We start from the raw sequence: 26139 nt of genomic DNA on the forward strand, positions 1-26139 counted from the left end.
TTTGCACCAGGCCAGATATTGCTCATGCAGTTGGAGTGGTCAGTCGGTATCTTTCTAATCCTGGTAAGGAGCATTGGAATGCTGTCAAATGGATTCTCAGGTATCTCAAGGGAACTTCTAGATTATGTTTATGTTTCGGCAATGGTAAAACCATGCTAGATGGATACACTGATGCAGATATGGCAGTTGATCTTGATAATAGGATGTCCACATCTGGGTACTTGATGATTTTTGCAGGGGGAGCAGTGTCATGGCAAAATAAGTTACAGAAATGTATTGCCCTTTCTAGTACGGAGGCAGGGTATATTGCAACCACTGAAGCATGTAAGGAGACTCTTTGGTTGCAGAAATTCCTTCAGGAGTTGGGTATGAAACAAGACAAGTATAGTCTTTACTGTGACAGTCAGAGCGCTATTCATTTGTGTAAGAACTCTACATTTCACTCTCGATCCAAACACATTGATGTGAGGTATCATTGGATTCGGGAAGTACTGGATTCCAAGTTGTTGACGTTTGAGAAGGTGCACATAGATGATAATGGTGCTGACATGTTTACTAAAACATTGCCTAAGGAGAAACTCTTGTTTTACAGACAAGAAAAAGGTTTGATGGAACCCCCCAAATGAGCTGGAGGGGGAAATTGTTGGGTGGGCCAGCCCATTTGTGGGCCAACCCACATATGCACTAAGACTTGAGGGTTTTCTCAAGCTTAAAAAGGCAAGCAGCAGCCGCAGGTAGCAATCCTTTTTTCTTCGGTGCTTGTGCGAGAAAAGAAAAAGAGCCAGCCGGCATTTCTTTTGAAAGACACGAAGAGAGAGAAATAGCTAGAGAGAGAGAAACTTTGAAGCTTCAATTGGAAGGTGATTTGAAGTCCGATTGAGACGAAATTTTACACACGAGATCCTCTCATCAAGCTCTACTTATCTACTGATTCAGATTTTCGATTTCCTCTTCATTTGGTAACATCTTTCCAAACCCACTTCTTTGACAGTCGTAGTTTTGGGGAGGTGATTTTATAACAGATTTGCTTGGTTGATATTGGTGCTATTATTGTCATCTAAATATTTCAGATAAACCTATGTATTTCCATTATTGTGATAGTAGAGACTTTTTAATTGGACTAGGTCCCGTGATATTTTTCAATTTGGATTTTTCACGTAAAAATCTTGGTGTCCTGTGCCTTTTATTTTTCTTACATTTTATTATCACTGTTGGTATTATTACTTGGTGATTTGGCTTATTTTCATTTTAACTGGTACTTGAGGAAAGAGAAATTTATCCTGAGCTAATTCTGATATTGTGTGTCTATATTGGTACCCCTTTCCCAACAACAAGTTTATGATATCTTATTCATGATAATCAGTCGGGGAATAAACAAACTTTTTTTTTCCATTCGAAAGAATGTGCAGGCGTCAGCAGAAAATTCTATTTTCAGATAATTGTGGTCGCGTAGAAAAAAGGTTTTAGGGTGTCGTCAAACTGTGAATCGCTTAACCAACACCCTTTAGAGGAGTTGGCTACCATATTAATTGTGGAATAGGAGGTCAAGGATTCAAATCTTGCCTTCCATCAATATGCTTTTATACGAGACTTGTTCTAAATCCATACAGGTAAGTGGTGCATCTATTTACTTTGATGGTGGTTCAGTTCTCATCTAATATATATCTTCTTTTATATAAATGGACCACCAGTCCTGAATTTGACGTTAAAATATTCTATCATCATTTGTTTTCTTCTTATATATAATCCACGTTTCCTGGATTTGGTGTTAAAAAAATTCTGTCATTATTAATTACCTCAATTTTACCCTTGCATGATAGAAAAAACTACACAATCATCCCATCACTCTACTTACCAACACTTCCAGCTACTTTCAGTAACTTCTTTTTCTTTTAATTTTTTTGAACTAATAACTACTAAGTACTTTTTTTCATTACATAATAGTTTTACCTTTTCTTCTTTTTTAAATTTGCACACCTATAAGGTGTGGTTTTTCCACTAGTCTTTCTGCACGAGTACAGGATTTGGCGTTAAATAATTCTGCCATTATTAATTTGTTACCCATATTTTATCCTTATACAATGGAGTGATGTGCAACCATCTCTTATTCCATAAAAGGCCAAGCTTAGGCTTGCAATTTCTACGAATATAGGAGTAATTTACTTATCTAACTCTTCGAGGGCAGACCTTCTACTTCAAATAACTTCGTCTTTTTAAAAATTTTTTTTTTTTCTTTGTACTCATAACTTCGACCTTTTAATTATAGAAAAGTTCGCCCATTTTTCTAATTTGTGTACCCACTAATTGTTGTACGGGGGAAAGATGGTTTGATGTAACATATTTGATTGGTTTATGTTCTAGCTAAATTACCCTTAATAAACTATCCATTAGTAATGCCTCAGCTCATCTCTCCCCTCAAAAATTCCAACAGTGTAAAAAGTAATTTTAATAACATAAACATGTAATTACATATTTGCTTTAACATGTACTTTTTTTCTCAATTTATTTGATAAATCTTGAATTTTCTTAGAACTACCAATCATGATTAAAGGTAACTATTATTTGTTATGGTTACATAGTTTATTATGGTTAATTTTTTTAGCCAACTTAATGGTTTTAACAAATATATTCAACAAAATTCTATAATTTTTTTACAAAATTATATTAAAAATTCTATATTTTTAAAAGTAATTTCACACATATCGAGGGTGTCTTGAACACTAGTTTATATAATCTATGGTCAAAAGATCAACAAAATTAATGAATAGATTCTTAAAAATTGCACTCTGCCCCCGTAAGATTTTACAAATGTAGTTATATTTTCACCCTAGATACACACGTATCCAAGTCTTTTTTCCTTTGGATTAACCCTTTAACAACTCCGAATAGTTGGTCAGATATGGTAACAAATCAAACTCGTTGGTTCGTCGCAAAGTACCAGAACTTTAATCCTTGAGACACAAGGTTGTATTAGTAAGCTTTTACAGCAAAAGGTAGTATTAATTAGGAAGCCACCTTGTTTGGGTAAAAGTTTGGATATAGAACCTTAGCCCAAAATTTGTATTGTATACTTTGAGATTCTACATTCTCAAATACTGTAATCTAACAAATAACTAAATATAAAAGGCAAATCTTAAGTATGTCAATTTTGCTACTGTTTGAGTTTCTAATTGCGAACATGATTTTCAAATTCGCAAGGCCAATTTTTAGTGACGAAGTTACAGCCAATATCTTCCTTGACTTCTTCTACAAAGAGCATGTTAACTAACTCCTTCACACTAATCTACTCCTATAAGTAGAAGGATTATTACTAAATAAGTTTACTGATACGTGCAACCTAAATAGTGAAACGCTTCACTTATAATTGATAGATCATGATTTCCAGTAATCAAAAGAGTTAGCAAAGAAATTACTTTTTTTTTTTTTTTTTGAAAAAAAAGTCGTATCGAGTTCAGAGACATTCAATTTCACAGAGATTTTGCCGACCATCGCAAATTTATGTTGCATTAGGTACTACAACTTATGGGGTCTAAATTTCTCACGGCTGTAATGATTGCTTTCTAAAATAATCACCTATGTTACAGTTATTATTTCAAATAATCACCTATTCAACATGTAAAATTGAAAAGATATGATGTTAATGAGGAGGAAGAAGAAAGGTTTGGTGTAGAGATGGATACACAAAATCCTTTAGGTCATATGTTTATGTGCAACACCTCATTGTTCACATAATCTCCTTGTCATTTGTCACTGTATCGACAATCTTTAACACACATTCACCATATATGTTGTATTACATATATGTTTATTTGCCATGCTTCATGAAAGTGAAATGTGTATATATATCCAAGTCCAACTTCTTGAGTTATACCGGGTAATTAATCAGCAAACATAAGAGAGAAGATGTACTAGATTAAACAAGGGGTACTTATTTTTATTATTGTTATTTTTTTGGAAACATGAACAAGGGATACATATTTAAAATGAAGTGCGGTTACATTCAGCGGCCAAGGGAACAGCAGAATAACCAAAACACTTAAAACTCTTCAGAGCTGAAATCCATGAAAGTCTGAATTAAACTGGCAAATGAAAACAGATGCTTTGATAATACTTATTGTTGGGAAGCACCCTAACAAAACGTAGATGTAAAATGCGCATTGGTTCTCAAGGTGCATGTCCACCACCATAGCCTGAACCACCACCAGCTCCACCTCCATAGCCACCACCAGCTCCACCTCCATAGCCACCTCCGTATCCACCACCTGCTCCTCCACCACTGCCATATCCACCTCCACTAGCTCCTCCTCCTCCATAACCTCCTCCAGCACCTCCTCCATGTCCACCTCCAGCTCCATATCCACCACCAGCTCCATAACCGCCTCCCTTACCACCTCCTTCACCTCCACCATAACCTCCACCAGTACCACCACCGGCTCCACCACCATATCCACCTCCACCACCTACACCACCCCCCTTCCCATAGCCTCCACCACCCTCACCTCCTCCACCGTAACCGCCTCCAGCTCCAGCTCCGCCACCCTTTCCATAGCCTCCACCTCCAGCTCCTGCACCGCCACCCTTTCCATAGCCTCCACCTTCACCACCTCCGGCTCCAGCACCGCCACCCTTTCCATAGCCTCCTCCACCTTCACCTCCTCCACCATAACCACCCCCTGCTCCTGCACCGCCACCCTTTCCATAACCACCTCCACCTCCAGCACCACCTCCCTTTCCATAGCCACCTCCTCCCTCACCTCCCCCACCATAACCACCCCCAGCTCCTGCACCGCCACCTTTTCCATAGCCTCCTCCACCATAACCACCTCCGGCTCCTGCACCTCCACCGCTTCCATAGCCTCCTCCACCGTAACCACCCCCGGCGCCTTCACCGCCACCGTGGCCATAACCAGCTCCACCACCAGCTCCATAACCACCACCAATACCATGGCCAAAGCCACCCCCTCCTGTAACACCACCCGAACCTTCGTTGTAGCCTCCTCCTCCAAAAGTGAGGAGTGATCTGCATTCACAACATATTGTTATGCCCAATAAAACAAAGAAGACAAAACTGAGAACTTTGTGAGTTGCCATGATGTTTAGAATGTTTCTGACTTGTGAGTGCACTGAATCCAAGAAACGACAGCTATTTATAGGGATGATACCCAAATGAAGTAGGGTTTAAGTTTAAAAGTGTCGGAAAAGGGAGTGGTTGAAATCACATGCATGCATAAACAAAATTTAATTTACGCCACGTCCCCACGATGTGATTTTGCAATTTGCAGAAACACACACCCAAGTTTACCATCACTCTCAATTTTTGCTGTCTCCCATAGAGCTTGGAAGATTAAGATTGGTACACAGGTTTTTGATGGATTTCTGAAACAAAAGAAAAATTCCAGTCCTAACGTTTCGCTATCCTGTACCAGTTAGTCTTAACTCTTGACGAAGTCCATATTTTTTTCCATTTCACTCACCAATGACAACATTGACAAACATAGGTGTGATAAGTATAGGATTTCTAATTAATCTTTGAAGCGTATGATATCATAATGTACATGATGCGTCGGTGAATAAACAAACTTGATTTATTTCCCACTTGAAAGAATGTCCGGGACCCTGGTGACGGACAGACAGTTAAATCTCTTGTTGGAGGAAATAGTAATCAAGTCTTAGCCAAAAATCTTGTCATGAGATTTTTGTATCTCCTAATATTTGTTCTATGTCTATGGTCCTTAACTGTTGGAGAATTGTGGATAGCACCAAATAATATTACATTCAGTACTATTGGAAATGAAAACGGATTCCAAGCCCCAAAAGGTCAATGCAAGCAAATCGATAGGATCCAATTTCAAGCATAAATAAAATGGTATTGCATAGGGGAAACTTGTTGACATTTCCACATGCGATATCCAATCAACAAACTAGTAAAAGGGCCCAAGTGACTTGACTTGTTAGACTAAAACATCGATATTTTAGTCGAAATGAGGAAAAATTTTCCAAGCTGAAAGTAACAAGAAGGAACTTGGATGTGATTTGTTGGCTTTTCGTTTCTTTATTTTGTTACACGTACAGTTCTCCTTTGCATCATGCTTTTGACTTACTTCATGCAGGCAAATCTCGAAAATTATTATTTATTAAGTGATGCATAAAATATTTACAGAAAGTTTGCGCTTAGCTAGTATTCTTCTTAATTTCCTCCGGATCATAGGTAGTTTTTGTTAATACCACAACCTAAAATTACAAGAAACCTGTATAACTATGGGTAACAACCGAGCAGCTTTGCCTGCCACTAAGTTAAAAAATATACTATTTCGATTGATTTGTGGACCACTGTTTGTTTAAGTGTGTACATGCTATTAAGTTAGGATTTAATCTTGTAGAACACATTGCATTTTCAATTCTTTTTTTTTTTTTTATCAGAATCGAAGTATGAACTTTTACCTTCTAAATCTTTGAACTACAAAATGAATTTTAAAAATTGAGAACGTAACAGATTATGTACTTATCATGTTAAAAGTTTGGCAAAGACCCTTTGAAAATTTTTATTTTTTTCTAAATTTTCCTTGGCCAAAAATTTGCATTATATGCTTTGAGATTCAACATTCTCATATAAAGTAATTTATTAAAAAACTAAATACTATTCTATAGTCCTATAAACAACTAAATATGTAATTCTAATTTAACAAGAACTAAAAAAAAAAAAATCAATTTTGCTACTACTTTGAGTTTCTAATCGCGAACATGAGCTCCAATTTCTGATTAAAGAAGTTACGCCAATATCTTCCTTACCTGTCTTCTTCTAGAAAGTGTGTGTTAACTAAATCATCAAATCTTCTTCTCTTTTCTTCAAGTCAATACAGAATCTGTCAGCTCATCTTAACATCTGAAAAATTACTTGCTTCATTTGTCGGTTATTGGGGACAGCTAATTGGATATTAGTTGTATTAGTTAATTTTCTAATTTATCAAGGAGAACACGGATTTCACTTTCTCGCATTAGTCCCAGAACCAGGCGAATTGGATCATTGAATATATAAAAATGCTACAAAGTTGACTGATTCCTAACAGTCTCTCAGAAAATTCTACACCGCATGCAGTCCTGTATCCTGTACTCCAATGAAGTGGACTTAGTGGACTTGACTTTAGGTACATGGCAAACTACTAAAGGCAAACTTGTTTTTGTAGATAACTCTTAAAAATTTTGCCAATTTTGTCAAATTTAAACCACTCTATTGCCCCTTGGACGAAATCCATATCAAAATTTGTTAATAGTGATGAACGCCAACGGAAAAGCATAAAGGTGGTCTGGTGAGAGATCACACCGTAGTAAATCGTTATACAATGTGCGATTAATACTTTATGTACTTCCAAATAGAAAAAAAATCACGTTGCAAGTCGAGACTCACAACATATAATTGTTATCCGCTTTAAAAATGCCCTCTTAACACATAATCTTACTATATATAAAGCTAAAGGGAGGGTTTTGGTGTGAATGAATTGTATCATTTACTGTATTGCTTAATTTACCCTTATTTCTAGAAAAAAAAAATTACACCATTTTTACTGCACACCTCCCTACAATCACTAACTGCACGTGTTGAATTAACTATCACTTCCTCTAAGAAAAATTATCATTTTCCTAAAAATACTAAAACAGTTGAACTCTTTTAATCTAATACTTTCTGACAAAAATAAGTTAAAATTTTAATATTTTTTTTGTATTAGTTGCACACCCATCAGGTGTGCGTCAAGTACTAGTTTTTATATTATCAATGTAAAAAATTTAATCCCAATATGTGATCTCAAAATTTCCTAAAGAGATTTCTTTTATTAAAGGCGGGAGAAGGATGAGTTGGATGATACGAGAAGAGACGCTGAGAAGTTGACCTCCCATCTACGCACACAAAAAAAAAAGGCTTCTTTTGTTAGGAAAAAAAATCAGCATAGACAATGGGGTCTTGTAATTTTTGTCTTGACCACGTGATTGTGGGCTAGAACTAGAATTCGATGCCCAAAGCTGGCCTCTCGACGACAAGTCGTGACCCAAATTGCTGCAGATTGGCCTACGAAGTTGTATTGATGAGAGCAATTTTTTTTCATTACCTCAGACTGCATACAAAAACTTTAGGAAACTCAAGCCCAGAGCCGGAATTCTATTTGAATTATGAGTATGAGTCTCTAATTCATATGGGAAAATAAAATCACTTAAACTTTTTTACCACCAAAAAAAAAAAAGAAACAGGCAACTAATTCGGTGTAAAAGATACAAGTTTTATACAATATGGGTAAAGGAGATATCATCATGGAATCCTTAATGGATTAATAAAGGTTACTACTTGTATAAAAAAATCATACTTAGGGTGTATTTGATAAAAAAGAAGTTTGAAAATTGAAATTTGAATTTGTTAAGTAATTGAATTGTTAAGTACTAAATCTGATACATTTGAGTGTATATCACATTAAGTGATAAGTGAATAATTTATCGCTTATTTTTTGGAGCAAGTTTTGTTTAGAAAATTCAATACCACTTAATTAATTCAGATATAAAATTTTTTATTATCAAACGCATATGAGTATGTTAAGATATGAATCGATTAAGTTTAGGTGTTGAATTGAATATCAAATGATGTCTTAGCAATCAAATGCACCATTAAAAATATTGAAATAAGAAATTTTTGTACTACAATAAGTTTCCGAAATGAGTATAATGACTAGCCAAGTGAGAATGGAAATTGTAACCCAACAAAAAATTGAGAATGGAAATTAAAAAAGAAAAACCTAGAATGGAAATGCACAACTTTTTTTTTCCTTTTTTTGCTTTTCAAAGTGTGATATCAAAATAAGCTTAATTCTTCTAACATATAACCCTATTAGCTTTCAAAATATAAGGTGTACTACCAAATTGATTATTGTTATACAACAACTTTGGTCTGTGTTAAAATAACTCTTTAGAAGGCACCACAGTTTGGTTTCCTTACTTAAATAGGAGTCAATTAGCCAGGATTCATTGGCCTAATATTATACCCTTTTTATCAAATTCTGGATGGGGCGCAAGCTAAGATTATATATAGGGAGTTTTTGAGTATGCATTCAACCAAATATTATCCCCTTTGCCTTGCATATATATGCGGAGTGAGTCTAGAAATGGCTAGTTACTTGGGCTAGATTTTGTTGATTTGAACACCAAGGCATAGAGCTGCTCGATCTTTAACGCCGCGCCCTAGTATACCTTGTGCTCCTTCCTCTCTTTTCTGACCACAATCGTCAGTCGGTCAGCGCAACGGATCTTCTGTCCCACACCCTGTGCCACTCTCTGTCCCACTTTTTATTATATTGCTATTTCTCATTCATAAACATCATGTTTTAATTCTTTTTTTGCTTCCTTAAGATCCAATAACTATTAATTGAGTAATACACAAAATTTAACAAACTAAAAAAATCAAAATGCATAAAAATGAGATTTTTTATGAATTTTTTGCTGTATTTTTTAATTTTCTATTATATATTGCTTTTTTGAAGCTGTTATATTTATTTTTTACTTAATTAATAGTTATTGGATCTTAAGGAAGCAAAAAAGAATTAAAACATGATGTTTATGAATGAGAAATAGCAATATAATAAAAAGTGGGACAGAGAGTGGCACAGGGTGTGGGACAGAAGATCCGTTGCGGTCAGTCATCTACCAATTTCCCTTTTTCTTTGTGCTAAATCCCTGGTTTTATTCTGCAGTAATTGACAACAGAACATTGATATTCCTTTGGATTAATCAGTTGACTGGAGAATGGCTGATCCTTGTACGTGCTTCTTGGCTTATTTGATGACAACTGAAACTGGATCTGGTTTCGAGTCATTCAGCAGTTTGGCTAAAGACGTACATATTTACTAAAATGTAGCCATTAGGAGGGTTTTTGCGTGCAAAATTTTAGCAAAAGTATATTAGCCGTGGTGATTGTGGCCATGCATGCAACGTAGAAATAAGTAAGCGGATAATCTACATATATACATGCTAATCATTTAGTCATAAATAAGTGGAACACAATTATTAATCTTAATTTAGTCATTAATTGAAAGAAGAAGAATACAAAATAACGCTGTTCTTGATGGCGTCGCGTACAATATCATAGTTGCTTTCATGCAAATACACAATTTAGGCAATCATTTTATCATAGCATGCATTAAAATTACTTAACAAGTGCGTAAAAGAGATTATTGTTTTTGATGCTTGAGCAGATTAGACTCATGAGAGTGTGTTTGTTTACTCTCAACTCTCAAGGGGCATAGCCACCGTGTCCGCCACCTTCTCCGCCCCCTGCTCCTCCTCCGTACCCTCCTGCATGTTCACCTCCTGCAGCATAGCCGCCTCCACCACCAGCACCACCTCCTTCACCGCCGCCATATGCTCCACCATGAGCTCCTCCTGCACCGCCTCCGGCGCCTCCTCCACTGCCATATCCACCACCTCCTGCTCCTCCATTATAACCACCTCCTCCGCCACCCCCATGTCCACCCCCACCACCATATGCACCACCATGTTCTCCGCCAGCGCCATACCCTCCGCCACTGCCTCCTCCTTCACCTCCACCATATCCACCACCTTTTCCGGCACTACCACCACCACCACCACCTCCTCCACCACCCCCTCCTCCACCACCACCACCTTTTGCACCTCCTGCACCGTATCCTGCACCTCCACCTTCACCTCCTCCACCCCCATATCCACCTCCATGCTCTCCTCCTGCAGTATAGCCACCTCCACCACCATTTCCTCCACCTGCACCACCACCACCACCACCACCTTTTGCACCTCCTGCACCGTACCCTGCACCTCCACCTTCACCTCCTCCACCTCCATATCCACCACCATGCTCCCCTCCTGCAGTATAGCCACCTCCACCACCATTTCCTCCACCTGCACCACCACCACCAGCAACACCACCATGTTCTCCCCCAGCAGCTCCATATCCACCACCACTACCCCCTCCACTTCCTGCACCGCCTGCATAGCCATTTGACCCTGCATAGCCGCCACCTCCACCATAACCTCCACCACCACCGTGTCCTCCAGCTACATTGCCACCAATATCAACACCGATGCCTCCATGAACGTAGCCAGCAACGGCATCCTCTTCATGTGAAAGGAGTGCTCTGCCCGCAACACATACACCTACAGTCAATAGCACGAAGAAAACTACACTCAAAACTTTGAACTTAGCCATGGGAATGTTTCTGATTAACCACACGACTTAGAAATGCATGGAAATGATACGTATTTATAGTGATGGATGTGGGTTCGAAATGCGCGTCAATGAACAGACAGTGATCGAAGCACATGCTAAGAGGAGGCCTTTAAGTCCCCACAAAGTGGTCCAATACGCAAATACAGCACACAATAAGAGAATGCTCTCACTGGTCACTCTTGTAGAGAGTAAAGACCTACTAGTGTGTTTGTGCTGTATCCCACATTTCATCAAATCTATTCATTACTATTCTCAAACTATTTTTTTTGTACATCACCATTTCCATCATTTTGATGGAAGTCCAACTCAGTTTAGTCGTTTTCCTTTTCCCACCTGTGACATTTCAGAATTGAAATAGCTTCAGGCTCATTTGTGCTTGTTGATTTGTGGTTAATTGCGTATGCATTATTAGCTTCACCATTAACATCTATTTTAATGATATGAAGCTACTTCCAAACTCTGCAACAAATTAACTTTTGTTTGATTTGGCTGATAAGTTTATCCATGAAGAAGACTAAACAATAATAACATTCTTTACAATAGTTTTTTGGTGGAAAGGGATAGACAATTAGGAACTACGAATATCCCCCATTTTTATGTTTTATGTTAATTTTTGCAAGTTAGAACAAACCCTCTTTGTTTAATTACCAATTAATAACCACCAAAAGAATTTGAGATCAATCGCACTATAATGTCATTTTGCTTATTATATTTCCATGCCTAAAGATTGTACGACAAATGAACAGTTCCATCATTACAATAAGCTCCACTAACGCATGTTTTAGCTTTAAGAAGTTTATAGAACAAAGGTGATACAAGAATCCGGTTACGACCATATCTGAAATATTGTCATCCGGCTTCTCAAATTTGATGGAAGAGACAGAACCTGAGGCTGATTAAGCTCTCAATCCCTTAGCTACTTCGAGGAGTCTAGAAGATTACTGGCTCAAGAATTTGATGAATTATGGGAGAAGTCCCAGATAAAACTGTAACAATCTCCTTGGAAACCCGACTAGCTAATAGACCAGTTCTTTACTTGAAGGTGAAAATCAATAGCTTGTTCATGACTCTCGGTCTTAAATTTTCTTTAGCACGAGTATTCGGACCATATGTATGCCGACAGTCGACATACGGTGATATAGTATTTGTTCTCGATTAACTATTTTAGCCGATTATATACTCGAATTAAATAATCAGTTTTTATGATATTCTCATTTGCTTTGCATTCAAAATATATAATACTTTTTGATAACAAAAAGGAGTTAAAATTCACACTCATTCAAAGAATAGCTTTTACTGATTTAGATTCTATAATCAATTCCTACCAAAAGCAAATGAATACAAGGCCATGGAGCCATGGGATCCTTATTACTATTGTCAAGGTAGCATATGTTAACAAATATTGGACATCTATCGGAACTTTTAGTCTACAACTTAATCTTGGCCGTTTGATGAAAGAATTAGTCAGGCCGTGAGACTACTGCTTAATGCCGACTTTCATCAATTAACTCAAGGTTCCTAATTCCTGATAAACTATTAGGACTTGGATTACGTTAAAAAAAAAAAAAACATGCATAAAGAACTGTACTGTACAAAAACATTGGAAAGGTAAAACCCTAAAAGCATATCTTTTCAAAATTTTATTAAAAACTACCCCAAAAAAATTTTTTTTTTCAACTTAATGATGTGGGTACAGGTAAAACAAATTGATACAATGTTCGGTTTTGGATATTAGCCCTAGTCCGGAATCTTTTCTTTTTCAGGTCCAACTAAAATTTTGGGGCTTCGGGTGCACTTTGCCAATGGAGGTGAGGCGGACCTGTCTGCCAGTAGAGCTTGGAAGTTTCAACGTGTAAGAAGACATTCTGGTTACCATCCAAATTATTCGACCTAATATATATTAATTGACCAATAATTTGGCTTTGAATCGAGGAGCAAACAAATCTGAACTAGTTGCCCTGCATCTTATGGTTCTAAATTTGTTGTGGTAATTTTTGAGAAAGACTGGATTGTTAAGCTTTGTAATAAATTAGAGTGTTTGTCATTGCCTAAACTTAATCCATCTCCACCGATTGCTACATAGATCTTAAGTCTTGTTTGTTGAGAGTGCATTAAAATTTTATAGCAAGGCTGTTATACCGGACCCCATGCTGCAAACGAGCACCTTCTTTAGAAAATCTTCCGTATTGCTTGTTGCTTATGGTTCATTTTACTGATCATGATATTAATTTTGCCTTATTCTGACAAGAATGTAAAAAAAAAAAAAAAAGTTCTTTTTTTGGAGGAAGTAACGTCCAAATATGCTACATTGTGTAACGCAAAGACAAACGTAAAGTGATATTCTTATCCCATCCTACCATTATGTTGACTTACTCTAACTCTTTTGTTTTTGGGTAAGAAGACTTACTGTATATTTAATTATGGATTAAGTTTTTATCTATTATCAATGTAGTAGATTTTTTTATACTAGTAGGTATAGATGAATGCTATCTATGCAAAAAGTGAATTTCAAAGTTAAAATTGGATTATGTGACGTGCATTTGCACACCATTTTTATATATACTGACAGTGTATCAAAAAATTACTTTTTAATTATTAGCAGATATAATTTGTTAGGGACATAAATTGAAGGCTACTACAAAATCCAACATGAGACTATTGAACTAAACATTGCTGTGTCTGTGACGCATTTTTCGTTTCATTTTGGTGTAATTCAGTGACAATTGATTGGAATCGAACTAAACCAAATCACTCTCCACATGGATTTCCCCTTCATTACAAGAAAAAGAAAAGAAGAAAAAAGAAAGAAACTATGCACTATGCGCTGATCATATACTATACATTGATCATGTTCTCATTCGTTTATCACTGTACTCGCTTCTTTTTTGATAATGATTCACACGTCCATGTGCAGTACACATGAAGATTTCTCAAAATCGCACCGACCCACCTTGCAGATGCATATGATGCTATCAGGAAACTATTAGTTTCGTTGAGCTTCAACTTTTCAGCAAAGCTCTAGAGAAAAGAAATTTTAAATTCTCCTTTTCTTTGCTTTTATTATGACATTAATTGACAAGAACCTTGAAACCATGTGTTCAGATAGAAGTTGCAATTCTAGCTAAAAGGCACTTTCTTTGAGTTTAGTCTTCACTTTGCCGGTGTGGTATTACTATCGTGGAGTTGTTTGTGAATATTTTCCATCCAAGAAACTGATCATCACCTTTGTCAGTGAAGAATAGCTGGACAACAGAGAAAGTGCAATAAAGTGCAGAATATATAGTCTCCGTCAAATCTGTACTGATAAAGATCATTGGAACTCTATATTCAACAAAGTCGACAGCATAAGGAAATTAGAAGAGTGATCATGTACTGAGAGTATACTCTTCACTCAATGGTTACTAGTCCTTTAGGCATCATAGGGCAGAGGAAAATACTCATGAACGGGAAAACACAAGAGGCAAGAAGTAGGAAACTCTGTTAATTACTGCTTCTAATAGATTGAAAAAAAAAAAAAAAAAAAAGCCTTAATGGTAGTATACTCTATAAACAATGAAATTAAGAAATTCTTTAGGTACTTTATAGCGCTTTTGCCATAAAAATTGATTGCTCGAGTGATATTTTTCAGATTTAACTTCATTTACCTGCATGGTTTGTAAACGAAGGAAAAGCTCAATGCTTCTGTGATTTGATTTGTAGGATTGATTTCACTTTGTATCCATAGAAGTTTAAATGTGGCATCCATAGTTAACCATTTGAAATTAACACAGTGCTTGCACTTTAATCATGAAGATGGACTGAAATATTCTTGAATATTTAAAGGAATTATGCAATTTTGTACCCTAATTATGCAAAGTGAAAATTATAACTGTAAATCTCAAAGGCTTAGATTAGCATTACAGATGATCAATCTTAATTTCTTATCCCAGCTAATTACTTCATTTATACGTCGTAATGGATGAATCTCTCAATCTTGAATCATGTACACGAACGTTTGAGGGTAACAGTGAAGCTATAGCTAATGCCGGGGGCAACCTAATCTTATCTTCGCCATCGCCTACAATACAGGCTTCCAACTTACGAGCCAAATTCAACGATGGTGCTTTGTCGGCAGTCACATCCTAGACAACCTTGTGGCCTGTCCATCTGGTGTTGTTGGGGTAGTGGATCCTTTTGGCTTCACGCTTGGAGTGTAGAGAATTGTAGAAATGCAGATTGAAACTATTCTTCTCATAGTCATGCATCCTTAACACGATTTTACGAAAGAGGACGTAACCACTAGTTGTATCTGCCATTTTTTTCCCCTTTCAATCAACATCATGCATCTGCCATTAATTACTGCGTTTTATACATTGCCTGGCGATCAATTTGCTCAAGGCAAGTTAGTTCACTACTTGCACCTGTCGCTCGGCCGTATTTGTATTTTTCTGAATTCGGACTCGGTTTTTCTCTGGTACCTCTTTAAGTGCAAAACTCTTTGTATTGTGTTTCTGTGAAAGCAAGGCATAAATTCCCTAGAAATGGTCTATGGCTTCTCTGTTCCTTTATTTAAAAATAAGGGAGACTGTTTTAAGTTCTAGTATGACGACAAATTAAGCTATGAGAAGCTATTAGCAGTCCTATTATGAGAATGCCAAAGAAATTCTATGAAACCATTTTAGGATCAATAAGTCATCTTTTCATACATTATTGCCAAAATACATTAAATTCTTTGTTTGGAATAGTTTGTTTCCGTGATTGTAGGACCCAAATTTTATGATTCTAATAATAATAATCATGCATATATTCAGAATTGAAGAAATAAAATAATTACCCAAAATATTTATGCAGGAAAGAAAAAATAAATAACTCATAACATTATTGATATCTCAAAACAGTGAAAAAAAGTCACACCATAATAAAACCTTACAAATTCTTTTGGTCTCTATTAAGAAAATACTCTAAACTAATGTCTTATTTATAACTTAACAGACTTGTTGGTGAAAACTACTTACGTCAATAATTACCAAATAAAACACATATTTCTAAATAACACAGCTACTAAAAATCTTAACTCCGATGAAACTAGTAAATAAATAAATAAATACTTCTAAACTTGGTTTATTTTGCTAACAGTGATACCCATAATGCAATTTTTTTTTAAGTTGTGAACTTCAGTGTGATTATTTCTTTGATCTTAATAAGCTAGTATTTTTCCATTTGAGAATTACTTTTAATGAAAAATCTTTTATTTTATAAAAAATTCAACTCTATGTGTTCTTTTGGCAAAATTTTTTTTTTTACTTTACTGTCAATTTTCCATGTTTAATCACAATAGAAAAATAATTAAAAACTAAAAGGAGCTAAAATTCAAAATGAAAAAGATGTTGAGAAAAATTGCCATATCATTCAGAGCCAATGTGTCACGGTTGAAAAATTCAGATTCTATTTAAAAAAATTCAGATTCTATTTCAAAATTCCCTTTTTACCAAAAAAAATATTAAAAAAAAGCTTTTCCTGAACGGGGATGTTATCCGCTTGGCTAGTGTCCCATTAGTTAATTGGATTTTGGGGACAATATTTAGAGACTCAAGAAGGAAAGCGGAATCAGTAAACTTGAAATTTAATTTTTGCAACATTTGTCTGGGAATGAACTCAAAGAAAAGCAAAAGTTTCAAGAAGGTGTCACTAGCCATTGCACAGACAAAATGTACAAACAAATGATGATAATCCTTTAAACCCTTTTTAATTCGAGCATAGGAATTTGTGATTCCATGATGATGGAAGATGTATTAATTAAAAGGATAAAAGATCAAAGTACCTATTAAGATTAAATAAAGCAACAACATGTAGTTTAATGTTAAATTGAAAGGGTATGAAATATAACCCATGTCTGAGGATAACAATACAATATGGGGGAAAAAAAAGAAACTAGTATTAGATTACTAATTCAAATCTCCCTTTTTTTTTTCTTTCGTAAGACTTGAAATCTTCTCTTGAGCCAAAAAAAAATGACTAAAGGTGCATTTGATAAAATTGAAATTCGAAGTGTGAATTTATTAAATTATTGAAGTGCGTGTTAAGTACTAAATCTAACACATTTAAGTGTACATCATATTAAGTGAAAATTGAATAACTATCACTTATTTTTTGGAGTAAAATTTTGTCTAAAAAATTCAGTACCACTTAATTAATTCAAATATTCGAGTTTTGGTTATCAAACAAGTCTGAACATGTTAAAATCTAAATCCATTAAATTTAAGTATTGAATTGAATTATTAAATAGGGCCTAAAATGTGATCAAGTGGTTTGTTAGTAGAAGTAAATACCGGAAAGGCAAGATTGTTCGAGTCCCACATACGATAGCAGATAATAATGCTTGAAATTGTTTTAAAATATAATTTTGAAATTGCTTCAGAGTATAATTTTTCAAAAAAATTATAGACGCATGATTATCATTTACTTTCTAAGTCAAAAAGCCCACATTGGGGCAGGACGTGTAGGAGTTAAGAGGGCAAACCCGGGAAACCATCCCATGTAACCCCCCGTTCAGAGAGTGCCCCGCCTGGTAAATTTATTTTGCAGGTATTTATGTTAAAGAAGCACACAAAGCATTAAACAATCACGCCAATTAGATAGAGTACAGCCAAATTATTTTTTAAAATTAATTCTCTCAAAATTCTCACCTTTCTGAATAATAATCACCCCTTAGATGTGGGTTCAGCCAATACGCATTAAAACTAGGTGCAGTTTAGTCATTATACCAGTATTTATTTTGTAATCAGATCATGACTAATTGTTCTGACGTTGTAGTAACCATAATTAATAGTTATTGGATTTTAAGCAAATAACTAAAAACTAAGGTGGCATTTGGTAAGAGGGTTTCGGAATGGAGAATTGGAATAAACCCCATAATTGTTGTTTGAATTACTACTTTCGGAATCGGAATTTTGGAATCATACCTAAAAATGTAGAATTCCTCAATTCCCTAGTAACTTGGAGGGTTTTGGACAAAATCCAAGCCTGATTCCCATTTAGAAATAGGACTCGTCCCGCCACCCATTAAAAAAAATCCATATATAATTATATACAACCTATATATATAATTATGTATATAATATATATAATTATAATATATTTATAATTATTATAATATTAATATAATTATATAATATATTTATAATTATTATATAGACATGTATAATATATAATATAAATAAATATTATAATTACTTAATTAAATGTAATTATATTTATATAATATATATTATAAATATATTAATATTATATAATAATATATTTATATTATTTATATATATTTATAAATGTATATTATATGTGCATATAATTATAATAATAATATATTATATAATTATATTTATATTTATTATTATAAATATACTAATATATAATAAAAATTATATTTAATATATAATATACTTTATAATTATATAATATTAGTATAATTAATATATATTATATAATTATATATTTATATTATAATATATACATATATATATATTTATATATAATATATTATAATTATAATGTTGTATCATAATTATATATTTTATTATAATATTAGTATATTATATAAATATATATTATAATTATTTAGTTAAATATAATTATATTTCAATAATATATATTATAAATTTATTAATATTATATATTTATATATTTATAATATATATGTATATTTATAAATGTATATTATGTGCATATAATTATAACATATACATGTATATAGTATTAATAAATTATATAATGATAATTATAATTATACATTTATATTATAAAATTTGTATAATTATATATATAATATTTAGTTTAATTAGTTACAAACTTATAATAATGATATTATTAGTTATAAGTATTATGTAATGTATATTAATCTATGTAATATAATTAATATTATCAATTATACTAATAATTATACATGTTTACTAATAGAAATTATTAATTAGTTATACTAAATTTACTAATACATTTATACTAATATATTTAATTAGTGAAAATTTCTTATATCCCATTTACAAAAAGTCAACGAACCAAACAGCAACTATAGTAATGATATAAATTCCTGGCACTGAACCAAACAAATGTATTGAAATGATTGATTCCATTCCAAATCCAGAATGAATGATTTCGAATCCGAATTCGAATCCGATTCTAACATGCGAACCAAGCGCTATCTAAAACATGATATTTATGAATGAGAAATAGTGATATAATAAAAAGTGAGACAAAGAGTGATTCCTGGCACTGAACCAAACAAATGTATTGAAATGATTGATTCCATTCCAAATCTAGAATGAATGATTCCGAATCCGAATTCGAATCCGATTTTAACATGCGAACCAAGCGCTACCTAAAACATGATATTTATGAATGAGAAATAGTAATATAATAAAAAGTGGGACAAAGAGTAATACAAAAAATGAGACAGAAGATCCGTTGTGGAATTAGTCTGATCAAAAGGTTGGAATACTCCTAAACAAAGGGGGCTGCAAAAGATCAAATTAGCTGCTAAAATTAAATCCCTCTCACTCGGCCCATGACATCATAATAATAAATAAAGTTGCAGGGCTCAAAAAAGCCCACACTCGAACGGGGGTAGAGAACTTAGGCCGGCGAACCCGTGAAACAGGCCTACACCCCGTTCAGAGACTGACCTGCTTGGCTAGGAGCCCACGCGACAGGGCTGGGCCAGCTAGAGTCATTTGATGTGGGACAAATGACAAATACTGCTTAGTTCCTACTCTCTCCAAACAACGTCGTTTCGTTGGGTAATTTTCAAATACTCCTAATTAAAAAGGCGCTTCATCAAGCTTATGATTCGTCGATTGTCAGAAAAGTGGATTCCAATCTCAAATCCTTCAACCCCAACAAGCAGCTCGAAGACCAGTAACTTTCTCCCTCCTCCACTATTTTTTCTCTTTGAATTGGGGTTAAAAATTTGTAAATGATTACTAAGTATTTGAGACCAATTGAAAAAAGAATATGTGGACAGATTTCGTGTTTGTGATTTCAGAGTTTAATACTTCTATGGCGAACCTTTGGCTGTAGTGTCATAATTGGTAAGTATTATACGGAAATTTGATTTTGTAAAATCCGATCTTTTACAGGAGTTTATTCAGTTAGTTCCATCACCTTAATTTGATAAAGCGAAATTATTGCATCAATTTGTCTGTATGTCTGAACAAAAATGGATTTCGTGCTGGTGCGCGGAAATTATTTGTCATTCTGCTTTAGATGATGTTTTAAGTGTAGTTGGAGAAGAAACTGAGGTTGGCAGGTTCCATTTGGTTGGGTTTAAAATTAAAGTGGATTACAGCTTCCAAATCCTTTGAGAAGTCTATATGCATTGCATCTTATGATTTGGAGGGAATAACAATTTTTGAGCCCTTGGTTTATAAGTAACATTTTTGCTTTGAATGATTATAAATTTGAAAAGAAGCAAGTTTAATGGGTTTTCTGTCTATGGGATTGGAATGCATTATGTCAAATAACAGTGAATGATTTTAGTTTCTCATTCATATTGCATGTTTGTTTTGTGGCATATTTATGAATTTTATGTATATCGAATGGTATTTTTACTTGATGATCTCAGGGATGAGAAGCGCTATTATTTGTGTGCTATCTGCGTATTGATCAGGATCTCTTGTTTATTTTGGTCCTAATGCTGCAGAAGCCTCTATGAAGAAAAATGATGATGAAGTTGCTGGAAATAAAAGCCTGAGGGCTGTTGTTGCTGTGATGGTTGTAGATTTCCTCTTCCTCCTTGTCCCATTTTCTTTATTTCTTACTGTAACTGCTTTGTCCTGGCTATATTGAAATATGTTAACTCTAAGTGCTTTATTTCTCAGCTGTTTTGTTTGAATGTAATATATTTGCAAATAATGGTGGATGTGGAACCAGGGGATTCATTAGGAACAATTAGCTGTATTGAAATCCTCACTTTCTTCTCCACATACACATGAGGAATACACATCATTATGTGCCGCTTTTGCGGGGCAGCATTTTAGGTAGGGGCCTTAAATGCTACACTATACATGTCAATCCTTTGGAAAGATGGGTTCATTCTTTGTTAATTTTTTTAGAGTTGCAACAAGTTTGAGGTTCTCAGGTATATGAGTGAAGGTTTTGTCTTGAGATACTTTTGAAAATGGTTTACTCAAAAGAGGTTGTTGACTGACGGATGGTTGGTTGTCAACTAATCTTAAATAGGCAGCTTCATTGCCTGGACTTCAAATTTCTTTACCAGCACATGTAGATCCTTTATCTTTCTTGTCATAGTGTTTGCACACACAATTATTGCAATTGTTGCCGACATCAGTTTATTATAAGTTTTGTCTGAATGGATATGTGTGATTGCAACTTTGCCGATCTTGTTGCTGCTGATCTCTTTTTCAGCTAGAAGGTGAATGCATATCCATAGAATTTTTTGTGCTCTATCTATGTTTGTGAATTTGATTATGCATTATTTACCTGCATAATACCAAAGCGTCTAGATACATATACTTTACAGTTCATTTGGGATAATTTAGTTTATGCAAATTATTACATTAGAAACGTGTTAATCCTCCATACAGATTTAGATCTTCTTTTCAGGAAAGTGGTGTCTTTTCTTTTAGGACAAATATCTCATCTTACCTTGGTTGCTATGGTATGCAGCTTGTCTTATGATTAAATACATCGTGGTTTTTCCCTTCTGTCTGCTAAGGTTGCATTTCTTTTCCTTGAAATTTCCAATTTTGGCTACAAGGGTAATTGCTGCAGATGCTTTCCACCTGCTTGTGTATTTTGGCTGTTGACCTAGAAAATATGCTAAAACAGATGCCTACGGCACTGGTTCGGTAAGATTCTTGAGCTGCCTACACTTTTCTCTTTGATAGATATCTTTAAAGATAAGTGCCTGACTAGCAATTCCTCTTTACTTTTCTTTTTCTTGTCTATTAGATAGATCTTGGGGTGGGCTTATCTGTTATAGTCAATTCCCTGGTTTCACAACAGGCACGAGGCAATTCAATAGTGTAAGTGGTTGTTTGTGCTTTCATTCTCTAAATGCTTAATTTTCTTTTAGAGGTAGACTGGCCATTGTTTTTGGACTATCTACTTACAGTGCATTTGAAATACTATTATATGTTCTTTGCATTTCCATGGCAAGGGTTTCAAAATTGACAGGTAGTATTTGCTCACTTTAGCGACTTCTTTTGAATGGCTATATAATAGTGACATAGCGTTGCATGCTTAGGATGAAATAGAATTGAATCATGCATATGCATGAATTCTGCAAGCTTATGTGAGTCACTGGATAATTGTTTTTTCTATTGTTGTTCTAAATGCAAGCTATTGTTGTTCTGTCCTGCTTCTGCAACTTACAGCTTACACTCGAAATGTTTTTAATACTGTTTCAACACACTGAAAAATCATATGCTTCTTTCAGCTCAAATGTGGTTGAAATTTTCTTTTTTTGCGTCACAGAAAAAAAATATCCATGTTTTCCCTTTCATTTTGTACTGTTAATCAGAGCTGATTTTTTATTTCAGGACACTCAGAAACAATTCTTTCTCTCGGATGAAAAAGAACTAAGGAAGTAACTTAACTATTGAACCCAACACAAAAAAAAAAAAGTTTCTAAGAGGTTGTGTTAAAGCCCACTCACTTAGTCCATGATTAAAAACATTGAAGTTTCGGCGGACAAAAAGCCCGCATCCAGGCAGGGGCAGGGGAGTTAAGAGGCCCACCCTGGGAAATCCACTTTGCACCCCGTTCAATGAGTGCCCTGCTTGGCTAGTAGCCCACGGGCTTCTGGTGAACAAAAATTTAAGGGGCTATTCTACAACCTCGATGTGGGAAGTTAATAGTAGTAACATGAAAGTAATAAATGTATTGCCAAGACAAACTCTGCGTTCGTCCACGTTCCCTTTCTGCTTTACCGACGCACCCTCTTGCCGTTTGCCGAGATTCCATTTCACCCGTCTCTAAGGATAAAACTTTCAACGCTATTAAACTATTGGTCGTGTCGATTTTTTATTATTAAATAATATTTTATTACAAATTAGTTGCTAAACTAATAATTTGCTTGCACGTTCGTGACCATTTCATTGATTACTGTTCTTAATTTATAAAATAATCAGAACACATGTCAAACGCAAAGGTGTAGTTGTTCACTATATGAATTTGATTATTTCGTAGGTTAAGAGCAATAGTAGATGAAATGGTTACAGGTGTGTTGATTAGTTAGTTTAGTGCTAATTTATGATGAAAAATTATTTGATAGTCAAAAGTCGTCGCGGACAATACAATAGTTTATAAATAGTTGTTTTTTAAATGAAGCTCTGGTTTCTTATCTTAATTTATATGTTACTATTCTCGTTAGCTTTGGGGCGAAGCTCTGCCCAACCTGGGGGAATTAGCCTCCGGACCCAAAAAAAAAAAAAAAAAAAACAGTCGTATGGTGCATGGAGCTTCGATGTTTTCTTTTCGAATTGGTAGGCAAAAATTCTAAGTGAAATATATCATGAAACCGACAAATCTCTATCGTGACACAAACTGGCCGAAATGGCGACTGCTTGAGAAATTTGCATACGCAACGATTGGCAAGATTTTCAAGGCGTGTTAGCTCCAAAAAGCAAAAACAAATCTTTTCCAGCTTAAGCTGTAGAACAAAATTCCTTGGCGTACGCAATTCAGGTGGTAATAACATTGGCCATGAGGTTGTTGGTTGTAATTTTGAATCCTTTTTTAAAAAAAAAAAAAAAATTTCCTGATCTTTGCAAAGTTCAGAATAAGAGAAGTATATCCTTGCCTTCATATTATTGAAAAGAACAAGCCAGTGGGTTACTAGTCATGGGTAGTGTGCATAAATAGCATCTGTTTCAATCGAGAATTATTGAAAAGTAAAGAACTAGTGACGAGTGGTATGTAGGAATAAACTTCTATATTTTTCTAAGGATGAATTATATTTGTCAATGTTATGTTTCAATGGGGTGTCTTATTTATTTCCTATGGTTTTGACAGGGGTAGGAAAATTGGAATCAATCCATGCCTTTTTTACCATAACATAATGTATTCATTCTGGTCTAAATTTTTTTTTTCTGAACTTCTTCCCTGATGTATTTGCTTTCGTATGGATACTTATGTTTAGTTGAACCATACTTTAGTAGGTTTTACATATTGACATGTAATTTTTTATTACTAAGAATACTGAGCTTTTGCAAGCCATGAATCAAATGTCCTCCCTTTTTTTTTTTTTTTTGAAACTGTATTCATATTATAATATTGTTTTAATTATTTACAATGAAGTGCAACTTATTATGTAAAGTACACACGATTCAAAAGACGAAAAATAAGGGCCAATAGAATTGTAACTGAATAGAATAACTCTTGAACATGTTATAATTCGTTATTAATTATTTGTATAATTTTCTAATAGAAGTACGATGTTTAATTAGGGTATGCCTAATAGGTGCTCATAAGGCACGTATTAAAATATATTTTAGATGTTATATTTTTTAAAATGTGAGATTAATTAGAAAAAATAAATAAATACAAGTAAGATTAAATAGAAACAATGTATAATAATATATGTATGTACGTGATAGATTAAGTGAATATTAACTATATCAGTATGTGTACTGTGGGCATCCTTTAGAAAAACACATTTCATTATTGTTCAAAATGAAATGTGTTAGATCATTCACAAACAATCATGGTGATATCAACGGATGGTGCCCTTTCCCGTTCAGAGATGGTGCTGGCAGTTCCTGTCCCAAACTCGAAGGGACGGGGTCCTGTAGGCAAATGGATACAAAAGGGGAGCAGTAGGAAATAAGAGCTTTTTGGAGGCGCAGGAACTAGGAGACTAGAGTAGTAGTTACAAATTACATGCGAACAAATCAGAAGAAGACAGCTTCACGTGTAGGGTTGGGAAAAACCACACGCTTGCTTCCACATGACCTGTTTCTTCTCCTTTTTCCCCACCAGCCACCACCATGCACTCATTCCTGCGCCACCACAATCAACAAACTTAGGGATTGCTGCATTTTATGCCCCTCCTTTCCCTCGTTTCTACCCCATGCACCCCAAAACCTGGACTGCTTGCTTATGTTTCTGTTGTTTTACTTCTTCTAGTTGCTCGCAAGAAGAAAGTAATCTGAGAAACAATTGCACAGAATAAAACTTGGGATTTATTCAAACCCAAAAAAAAAAAAAGGCACTTTGGGTGGTGCATGAAAATTTTCTGTTATTTTGGGTTCTATACGATGGATTTGAAAGATGAGAAAAGAAAACGAGAATCCCATCCTTTTTCTTTCTTGTGTTTATTTGTCATGAGACACAAATTTGATGATCAGTCATTTGTCAAATGGCTCATTTCGAATTTAGTGGCTCTTGATTCACCGAGTTCCTTTGCCCTTTTCAACTTTTTTGAGTTCATGATTTAGTGGCTGTTTTTTTCAATTTTCTTATTGCCCCTTTGAATTTCCCCACCACATCTTGGATGTCTAATAATTGGTCCCAGACTGTTCCTACCGAGTAGTTCCTAACCAGCATCAAGAATTGAGAAGATGTGCATTCTTAGCCCTTTAAGTGATCTTAGTGGGCATACTTAAGATGTAAGAAAATTGATTTTTGTTGGACCCCTCTTACCAGCTAGTCATGCCCGGCTAGATTTAACAAAATATTGGGTAAAAATGAACAAGTGAAAGAAGTAACTGGTATTCTTTTTATAAGATTACATCTACAATAACAACACATGCTATAACTGCGCAATCAATTATACTTGATTTAAGGTACAATTAACACCCCTACTTAGTAAGATTGTATTGGATTCTGCCCAATGGCCAGGGGATGGATCTTGAGTTTTTTCCCCCACTATCAGGTTCAGGATTCAAAATTTGTGTCTGACGACGGTTGGA

At 34.7% G+C, this 26139-nt stretch overlaps 2 protein-coding genes and 1 long non-coding RNA gene across 11 annotated transcripts; 1 reads left to right on the top strand and 2 right to left on the bottom strand.

Annotated features, from left to right (window-relative positions):
- Nucleotides 1–3906: 3906 nt before the first annotated feature.
- On the bottom strand, nt 3907–5283 carry LOC113706886 (uncharacterized). Its single transcript, XM_072062458.1, has one exon. The coding sequence runs from the start codon at nt 5089–5091 to the stop codon at nt 4165–4167; it is 927 nt and encodes a 308-aa protein (XP_071918559.1). The 5' UTR covers nt 5092–5283; the 3' UTR covers nt 3907–4164.
- A 4755-nt stretch (nt 5284–10038) lies between these two features.
- LOC113707158 (uncharacterized) lies at nt 10039–11261 on the bottom strand. The gene has a single exon (XM_027229338.1). The coding sequence runs from the start codon at nt 11213–11215 to the stop codon at nt 10268–10270; it is 948 nt and encodes a 315-aa protein (XP_027085139.1). The 5' UTR covers nt 11216–11261; the 3' UTR covers nt 10039–10267.
- Nucleotides 11262–19969: 8708 nt separating this feature from the next.
- On the top strand, nt 19970–24446 carry LOC113705615 (uncharacterized). 9 transcript variants are annotated; one of them, XR_011820700.1, is made up of 4 exons: nt 19973–20295; nt 20907–22074; nt 22178–22251; nt 24242–24445. It is a non-coding gene; the product is annotated as an uncharacterized lncRNA (long non-coding RNA). The 9 variants fall into 9 exon arrangements; XR_011820702.1 differs by having other exon boundaries at nt 22182–22251; XR_011820698.1 differs by lacking the exon at nt 24242–24445 and adding an exon at nt 22768–23490.
- The last annotated feature ends 1693 nt before the right edge of the window (nt 24447–26139 follow it).

This window comes from Coffea arabica, chromosome 8c, assembly GCF_036785885.1.
Source record: "Coffea arabica cultivar ET-39 chromosome 8c, Coffea Arabica ET-39 HiFi, whole genome shotgun sequence".
Lineage (NCBI taxonomy): Eukaryota > Viridiplantae > Streptophyta > Magnoliopsida > Gentianales > Rubiaceae > Coffea > Coffea arabica.